The sequence below is a fragment of the Mus caroli genome, chromosome 11, assembly GCF_900094665.2.
Source record: "Mus caroli chromosome 11, CAROLI_EIJ_v1.1, whole genome shotgun sequence".
NCBI lineage: Eukaryota > Metazoa > Chordata > Mammalia > Rodentia > Muridae > Mus > Mus caroli.
This window is the reverse complement of record NC_034580.1, coordinates 103,201,428-103,211,319: the sequence shown is the minus strand read 5'-3', so window position 1 is coordinate 103,211,319 and position 9,892 is coordinate 103,201,428. Positions and strand designations below refer to the sequence as shown.

At 46.2% G+C, this 9,892-nt stretch overlaps 1 protein-coding gene across 3 annotated transcripts in view; it reads left to right on the top strand.

Moving 5' to 3' along the window:
- The window catches only part of Pitpnc1 (phosphatidylinositol transfer protein cytoplasmic 1), a 265,034-nt gene that overhangs the window by 179,785 nt on the left and 75,357 nt on the right, over positions 1-9,892 (top strand). For all 3 annotated transcript variants that reach the window (XM_029483564.1, XM_029483565.1, XM_021177132.2), the window contains exon 5: positions 479-550. In XM_029483564.1, coding sequence (XP_029339424.1) covers positions 479-550 — 72 coding nt within the window. The remainder of the gene's footprint in view (positions 1-478; positions 551-9,892) is intronic.

The window sequence follows — 9,892 nt, the reverse complement described above, 5'->3', positions numbered from 1 at the left end:
ACTCACTTTGTAGACCAGGCTGGCCTCGAACTCAGAAATCCACCTGCCTCTGCCTCCCGAGTGCTGGGATTAAAGGTGTGCGCCACCACGCCCGGCTCACATCCTAATTTTATATGCACCTTAACACATGGGTTAAGGTCAGGTCCCTAGTGAGCAGGTGGGCTCCCCTGTCCTGGAGTTGGCCACTGCAACAGGTGTCTACATAGCCACGCCCGTGTCAGGATTTCTAGCACATATTCCCTTTGGAAATGTCCTGGGCCACACCCCTTCCAACACAGCTTACTGCCTCTGGTCTGACTCTTAGAAGAAGGGCTGTTCGTGGTGGCGGCTTCTCCTCCAGGACATGGTTATTAACGTGTGACTTACCGTGTCTGCTGTAGGCCTGTGCTCCCAACCGAATGGTCAGCCAAGTGGCCCGTGCCACACTAAAGACACAAGACAACTACTGTGCTGATCAAAGTCTGTTTTTTCTCCACAGTGCTCCTTCCTGCCGAAATTCTCCATCCACATAGAAACCAAGTATGAAGACAACAAAGGAAGCAATGATAGCGTGAGTAGCCGCTCAGAGCCTCTCAATCCGAGTCTCACTCGAGTCTCGGTCTCCCAGCCCTGCTCTGGGCCTGAAACCTCAAAGAGGCCCTGGCCCATTGGGACCAGGCATGGGATATCATATAGTCTGGTTTTGCTGTCTTCTAATGTGCCTGTCTTTCCTCCTTTCTGCAATGGAAGTGATTGCAGTGAGTGGAGAGGGGACCCAGAAACATCTTAGAACTTCCTACCCTGAGCAGGGTCAAATTACTTACAGGGCATGGCTGTATTTGTGGGGCAGGCACTGTGCCACCTTGTGACTGGCTAGACTGTAAAGAGTGACTGGCAGATGTCAGAGCTGCTGGGCACCTTCTGTATGATCTGGGGCCGTGCCTCTTCCTAAGCCACCTCAGATTAGGTCATCTCCTTAGTGCTGAGAATACAAGATAGCTAATTTAGGAGGGACTTTGCCTGGATGGAGTTTCAATGGTCCCCAAGAGGTGATGCTCAAAACTGAGTTTTATTAAAGCTCACCAAAAGAAGACTTTCAGGAATTCATTCATTCATATTCATTCATTCATTCACTCACGAATTCATTCATTCATTCATTATTCAGCAAGGGGGTATTAAACACCTTCTGTTTATATCACCACATGAGTCACTTGGAGGCAGGAATGGTGGGTGTGATGATACATACCTGTATTCCTAGCACTGGGTATGGGGTGGGGTGGGGGAGGCGCCAGGGAAGATCTCAAGTTTGAGACTAGCCTGGAGGGTCTCAAAGCAAAGGAAAAAAATTAGGCTCATTTCCCAGCTTTCAGATGCCGCCTATTTACCTAGGGGACCAAGATCAACATTTCTCATAGCCAAAACCATGAACACACTAGAAGACCTCCCAATGTGTGAGAAGTTGTGGCCCGTTACGGGAGCAATCGGAGGGATGCTTTCTATAAATACTACTGTAGGCAGGGATGACCTGTCTGATGCCTAGTTACGTCTGTTTCTTGAGTATTAGCCCTTCAGGTGATGGCAAGCTGCTTTGTTCTGGTTTGGTTTGTTCTCCTTGTCACCTATTCATATGTATGTGATGGTGTGCCCGCATGTGTGTCTGCTTATTTATGAATGGTGCCCAAGTGCATGAGGGTGTGTGTGTGTGTGTGTGTGTGTGTGTGTGTGTGTGTGTCTGTGAGAGAAAGAGACTATGTGTATATGGAGGCCTGAGGTGGATGCCAGTTCTTTTCCCTGATTGCTTTCCACCTTATTCTTTGAGGCAGCATCTCTCAATTGAACCTGGAGCTACCTGATATGGCTAGCCTGGCCAGCTCCTTGTTCTGGGAATCTTGTGTCTTCTAAGGAGTAGCGTTACAGACAGGCTGCTACATCTACTAAGCATTTATGTGAGTCTTGGAGATCCAAACTCCAGTCCCACGGATATTTTTTTAAGTGTTTTAGCCACTACTAAGCTGTCTTTCCTAGCCCAAACTACTCTCTTTATAAATAAAGTTTTATTGTTACCCAGCTACGCCTGCTCCAGAATTTCTGGAACTTTCCAGAGAGAATAAATATCCCTAGCTAGGATAGTCTCCTCTCACCAGGTTCAGGAACGCCATCGTAAGCATCACCTCAAGGTGGTTTCACAAAGGCAAAGGAGAGGACTGTCCCTGTTCAGCCTGAGTTCAGTAGTACTTTGTGGATCAGCTTTATCAAAGCCACGATGGCTACGTCACAAAGGATGCATGCTAATCTTGGCAAATGATGACCTTTTCTGATTGGAGAATTAATATGCAGTTTTTAAAACTTAAAATACACACTGGAAAAAGGTCCTAATTGAAAGAAAAGCCAAGAGTGGCCCCTTGATTCAGAGATGAATACCCATATATCCCTCTGACTCCCGTTATAGGTTATTAGTGATTCGTTTCCTAACCAGCTCCTCCCATTAAATCATACAGTATGCTGTTTTTAACCAGCATGTATGGCATACCCTTCCCAACTTGATTTTGTGTGTCTGTGTGTGTCTGTGTGTGTGTGTCTGTGTGTCTGTCTGTCTGTCTTTCTGTGTCTAGAAGCTGTAGGTCAACATTGTGTGTAATTCCCAGTCATTCTCCTCCACCTTATTTTTTTTTTGAGAGCACATCACTCACTGAAAATGGAATTCACATATTCTGCTCGGGAGGCTCAGGCATCAGCCTGCCTCTGCTTCTCTAGCTCCAAAATGTCAGGCATGTGGCAGGTATCGTGTCCAGCTCTTCCTGTAGATGCCAGGGATCCAGACTCAGGTCCTCGCGCTTGTACTTAACTGAGCCATCTTCTCCCCAGCTCTCACGTACGGTTGGCTGTGCTGCCTTCTCTTTGATGCTCTTCTGGCTGCCTGCTGGAGATTGACATGAGCTTGACCCTTTGGGCATGGCTGTGGGCAATCAGAAAAAGTAGTAAAATAGTAAAACTCAGATGCCAGAATTTCTCTTGCTGGCACAGTTGGAGCAAATGTGGGTTTGGGGGTGAGGGGAGACATTAAGAGGGATGTTCCTTGTGCAGAGGACCCGAGTTCATTTCCTAATGCCCATATTCAGTGACTCACAACTGGTTATGACTCCAGATCCAGGGGATCTGATGCCCACCATCTAATGTCCCTCCAGGGCACCAGCCATGCCATGGTACACGGAAATACATGCAGGCAAAATACAAAATAATAATGAAAATAATTTTTAAATGGTCTTTCCAGCCAGGCAGTGGTGGCACAGGCATTTAAGCCCAGTACTTGGGAGGCAGAGGTGGACAGATCTCTGAGTTTGAGGCCAGCTTGGTCTATAGAGTGGATTCTGGGACAGCCAGGGCTACACAGAAAAACCGTATCTTGAGAAAACAAAAACAACTTTTTTTTTCTCATTCTCTTTTTCTCTGAGCTTCATGTCATATGAGTACATTCAAATCTGCTCTCCCTGTATAGACCGCAGAGAGAGTATCTTTATCCTGACAGATTGACAAGCCCCAGGGTAGTGTAGGATTGACTTCCCGCCCTGGCCTCTGCCTGAGTCTGCTCTCAGATCTACATGTGCTTCTCCTGGGGCCACTGGAGCAGAGAGCCCGGCTTCCCTTGATTGTGTCTCTTTGCCTGTGTACCTTTCCCTAAATTGCAGTCAGCAGTTTAATGTTGATCCCAAGAGGGATAGAAGGGAGGCTCACTCATGCCCCTAAATCCCAAGTGCATATTTATCTAAGAATAAATGACAAGATAAGTCTAGCCACAGGTTCAAATCCAAAGCCCTGAGAAAGCCCATACCTTGATCAGGCACATCCTTGTTCTGCCCATGGGGTAAAGAGAGAAGACGGAGTGTGGGGAGCGGTGCATTATGGGTATTTCACTCACTATTTGATAAGCTCACCTGTGCCTTTTGTATCTCTATGGTCTTACCATTCAACTTCCACCCTCATGAGCACCATTTCCACCCGTACCTGCCAGAATTTTAATGAAATGGACGGTGATAAGAAGCAATAATTACCTTGAAAGACTCTGGCGATAATCACGCTGATTAGCGGCTGAATGGAGTGCATGCTACTATCTTATTACCCATTATCATATCAGTCATAAATGCGATCCAAAATTTAGTAAAAACATTGTCAGGACGACTTCACAGCGCTATCTTCTCATTAAAGAAGAGACTAGGAAGTGTTTGTGTAAACCTGCAAGCTGTGGTCCCATCAGACCAGACACAATGGGGGAGTTGCCTTAAATCGAGGTGCATTTACTTCACACACAAACTGATGGGAGTTATTTAGGCCTTAATTAACGCTCGGGAGATGGGGCCGTGCCAAGACAAGGTTCTGTTTGTCCAAGACCATAAATCTGGATTGCAGTCAGTGCCTAGCACTGCCTGGTCCGGCTGAAGAGGGGAGGACATTCCTGTGACACCTGCTGCAGTGCCAACAGGTTAATGGGGGGCAGTCTGGCCGCTGCTGCTTCCTCTTCCAAACAAAGCAGGCACCATGCAAAGTAGCGGTTCTCAGCCCTGGCTGCACGCTGGGCTCACCTAACCTAGCTAGCTAGCTTGTTTGTTTGATCCAGGCTAGCCTTGGACTTCATACACATGCAGGCTGACCTTGCTCTCCCCTTAGCCTCTCAGCTCCTGGGGTCACAGGTGTGTGTCATCAAACTGAGATCACCTAAGAAGTTGATTTTTTTTATTGTTTTTACATTTATTTAGTGTGTGTGTGTGTGTGTGTGTGTGTGTGTGTGTGTGTGTGTAAGTAAGTGTGTAGTCAGAGGACAGCTAGTAGGAGTCACCTCTCTCCATCATACGGGTCCCAGGGATTAGACATCAGGCTCAGCAGCAAGTGACCTTTTCTTGCTGGGCCATCTCACCAGCCCTCTCCTAAGAAGTTCTAACTACTTAGTCCCAAATCCTTTGGTGGCAGGTATAGACTGTTCAAACATTCGCTAACACAGAGAATTACGGAACCTTTCAGAAAGCTGACTTCTCCAAATGGGCTTACCCCATGGCTGAGCCTCATCTCTTCTCTTAGTGGGGTATATATAGGACATGCCACTGTCACCCAGCATGGCAGCCTAGCAGTGGTTTTTATCATGGCTTCATGTTGAAATCCCTCACAAAACTCAGCAAGCCTATGCTGCTGTCCCTGCCCAAGAGACCAGGATTTCATTGGTCATAGGTGGCACCTAGGTGTTTGGATTTTTAACCCTAAGTAGATGTAAGAAGCAAAAAATAAAAAATAAAAAAATCTCAGCACCAGCGATTAAGTGTATAAAAATTCAATAAGCTGGGCTATCCAAAAGGCCTTAGTCCTGCATACTCATGAAAGTGGAAGGTTCTCCAAAGGGTCTTTGTGGTCTGGGCAGTGGTAGAGTCCTGTAAGCCTAAGGACCAAAGTTTGTGTGCTGGTTGGTTGTGTGTGTCAACCTGACACAAGCTGGAGTTATCACAGAGAAAGGAGCCTCCCTTGAGGAATGCCTCCATGAGATCCAACTGTAAGGCATGTTCTCAATTAGTGAGGGAGGGCCCAGCCCATTGTGGGTGGTGCCATCTCTGGGCTTGCTTGTCCTGGGTTCTACAAGAAGACAAGCTGAGCAAGTGAGGGGAAGCAAGCCAGTAAGGAACACCCCTCCATAGCCTCTGCATCAGCTCCTGTCTCTAAGTTCCTGCCCTGTGTGAGTTCCTGTCCTAACTTCCTTTGGTGATGAACAGCAGTGTGGAAGTGTAAACTGAATAAACCCTTTCCTCCCCAACTTGCTTCTTGGTCATGATGCTTTGTTGTGTGCAGAAATACAAACCCTAAGATAGTTTGCATCCCCAGAAACACACCAACAGCCTGCCTGTAATCTCCACCTCACAAGGTGGTTATGGAGCCTCAGGGCAAGCAAACAAAGCTAACTAGACTACCCACATCTAGTAAGAACTAACCACGTCAGAGAACTCTGGGTTCTAAGGGACCCTGCAAGGACCAAGGTGGAAGGGTGTTCCAAGATGATCCGGACATTAGCCCATACACGTGTGCACACACAGAAACAGGTACACTTTCACACTCAAAACTGGGGGAGTGTCTTCTTTGTAGGCTTCCACTTGTTTATATTTTATCAGCCATATGTGTCACCAAGGGCATGATTCCTCCCGGAGGTGAGAAGGAGAGGGCCTGTCATTCTTTTCCACAAAATTAAGCTCTCTCACAGAGCTGTCCCTGAAGAAATATTTGCAATGTAGAGTTTTGAGTCTATGTTGTAATGAAAGAATGCAGAGTTGTTCCTTATGAGACGGGCAGATCAATCCACCGCTCACGTCCCGTCTCGGACCATAGGCGTTCCCTTGGCCCATCAGAGACTGGGTTTCCTGATCAAGGGTTATGAAATCAATATTGCTGGCAAGTGGAGGATTCCTGGAGATGAGTTTACAGGAAAGCACCTCACACGGCAGAAGGTGATATGCACGTGTTGGGTGCCACTGTCAGTACCACGGTGGCCATACTTGGGTTAATGGTGGTTTCTGGAGGAAACGCTGATTTGGTCCAGACTGTCTAGCAAGCACTGTTGATCAACAGTTTGGGAATTTTCACTTGTTGTTCATTGATGGTTTTTTGCTTTGCTATAATTCAAGCCAAGATGGTGGCCTAGGCTGGAAAGGTGGCCAGGTATGAAACCAGGAGAGATGAATATGGTCTTCAAAACACTTACTTTCTGTTGGAATTGATACGGTGTGTGAGGAAGAGGGGAATGTGGATGACCTTGGGGGGTTCTTGCTTTAACCTTTGAACTGGGTCAGGGATAGTGTCACCGTTCTTCTGGGGGAACATTGGAGAGACAGATCCTGAGGGGAGCGTGGAAGGATATCTGAGGTTCCCCTGAGACCTAGGAGAGGAACCAGCAGGTCAGCAGTCAGATACGTGAAGCGACTGTCCATAGACATGTTGACCATGATTTCAATGGATGTGCTAAAATTATCGTTAGGACTCCAGTCCTGAGGAAGACCTCTGATGGCTCTCAGTTCAGCTTCCCAGTGCTCTACACTCCGTGGTCATCTCCTTTTCTGTTTGTTTGTGGTTCCAGGATTAGAACCCAGGGTTTTGTGCATGCTAAGCAAGCACTCAAGATGACTGGTCGGAGAGCCTCAGGGTTCCTCCTGTTTGCTGCTCCCCAGAACTGAGGTTGCAGTACACGTGACTGTGCACAGCTTTTACGTAATATACTGAGTCCCGGTCTCACTAAATTGCCCATGCTGGCCTTGAACTGCCAATTCTCCTGCCTCAGCCACTTACTTCATTAGCTGGGATTACAGGCCTACACCACCGGGCATGTCTTTTTATTTATTTATTTATTTATTTATTTATTTATTTATTTAATGTAAGTACACTGTAGCTGTCTTCAGACATACCAGAAGAGGGCATCAGATCTCATTACGGGTGGTTGTGAGCCACCATGTGGTTGCTGGGATTTGAACTTCGGACCTTCAGAAGAGCAGTCAGGTGCTCTTACCTACTGAGCCATCTCACCAGCCCCCGGGCATGTCTTAAGACTCATTTCCTTTTTAATTTCTATTTAGTTTTTATTTATTTATCTTTACACCTATTGGTGTTTTCACTACAGGTATGTCTGTGCACTGTATGTACGCAGTGCCTGCAAAAGCCAGAGGAGAGGCTGCAGCCCCTGAGACTGGAGGCATCACCGATTTTTTTAGCTACTGTGAGGATGCTAGACATCAAACCTGGGACCTTTGGAAGAGCAGTCAAAGCTCTAACCACTGAGAAACCTCACCTCTCCAACCACATAAGATTCCTTTTCAGTCACTGAGGTCATTCTTGGTCTTAGGGAATCGTACCATGTCATTTAGTTAACTACAAATCTTACCGGAGAAGTCAAATTTCATTGCAGGGGTGGGAAGGACACCTTTAGGTAAATGGCATAAACAGTTTCATGCTTTGACTGACCTCAGCTGGGACTGCCTTGGAGGTGAGGCCAGAGCTCCTCTCAGCCTCGGCCCAATTAGCGACCCTGGAAGTAACCAGCTGGGAGACAGAGAATTTGTTGTTTCAGGACAGCTGGGTTTATCCAGAACTGAATCTCACACTGGTGATTGCAAAGTTTATTTCATTATTGTTATTTGCAACATCCAGGGGGCAACACACAGTAATTTATTAACACGTTGTAAAGTGTGCTGAAATTAATTTGTGAAGCAGGAATGCCAGCGGGATCTACAGTACCCAGATTCCTGGTCCCCAAAGATGGTCTGCTCCTTCAGTGATTAGAAACTAAGGATTAGAGGAGATGAAAAGGCAGCCACTTTATTTTTAGACATGATCTCTGATGTCTTCAACCTTTAGAGATCCCTTTTTAACCTTAGATTTAAAAAAAAAAAAGAATTATTTATCTTATACTGTAGCTATATGCTACACACCATAGCTGTCTTTACACACACCAGAAGAGGGCATTAGACCCCATTACAGCCACCTTGTGGTTGCTTGGAATTGAACTCAGGACCTCTGGCAGAGCAGTCAGTGCTCTTAACTGCTGAGTCATCTCCCCAGCCCCTTAACCTTAGTTTTTTTGTTTTTTGTTTTTGGTAGCCAATCACCTACAAAATCTGAAAATGTCTCTAATAAGTCAGTACATATCAAAACAAATACACGGCCGGGTGTGGTGGCACACGCCTTTAATCCCAGCACTTGGGAGGCAGAGGCAGGCGGATTTCTGAGTTCGAGGCCAGCCTGGTCTATAGGGTGAGTTCCAGGACAGCCAAGACTACACAGAGAAACCCTGTCTCAAAAAAAAGAAAAACAAAAAACAAAAACAAACAAACAACAACAAAACCCCAAATACACAAAACGCCTTCATTTTCAGTTTGGGAGAATTTTTTATCCACGTGGGTATGTGAAGTGGAAATTTGATGATGTTCCTCATCTCTGTCCAAAAGTATCATTTTGAGGACAATAGAAACATGAGTCTTATTTGATTCCAAGATGTGGCCTTTCCTATTTATAGTACAGTTTGTGATCTTGAAACAAGATATTTTTTTAAAGGTGTTTTTCTATTTATTTCTTTTTTTATGTGTGGCTGGCGTGTATGTATCTATGTATGTGTACCATATGTATGCAGCACCCATGGCAACCAGAGAGGGCATACTATTCCTCTGGAATTTTTAGTGGATGTACCCCAACAAGTGGATGCTGGAAACTAAACCTAGGTCCTCTGCAAGAGCCCCCTGTGCTCTGAACTCCTGGGCCAACTCTCTAACCCCATCAGAGATGGATAATTAAAAGAACAACAGTAACAACAATGGTCATCCACACCTGTCACCCCAGCAAGTAGGAGTCTGTGGCAACCGGCTTGCCTTGAGTTCAAAGCCATATAATGGCTACGTAGTTCTCAGCCAACCGAAACTACAGAAAGAAGCCCTATCTCAAACAAGTAAACGGTAAATGAGCAAACAGACATGAGCCAAACAAAGGTATGTCCAGGGTAAAGGCCAGCCCTCTGAACCAGAGGTGCAGTCACAATGCCAACCAGAATTATTACTCATCCTTACTAATATGTGCAGCTTCAAGTAGTGCTTGGTTTTCCTTTGACCTGTGTCAACCATGTTGTGACAGATCTGAAAAGCCCCGCCTCTGCTGGCTGCTACCAGTTTTACAAAAACAAGTAACCAGCCACCTAGTCTAAAAGAGAAAGGTGAGGCATAGTTGGGAAACTGCCAAGTAGGAGGGGGATGTGGTCTGGATGACAATGTTACAATGTTGCCACTAGCCACTATCACAGCAGGGAGGAGCCAACAGCCAGAGCTAAAAACAGAGTCCCAAGGGGCAGACATCCTGCCATTTCAGTTTCGTTCAAGGGATTCCACCCTGATTCCGTTGTCACTTAACC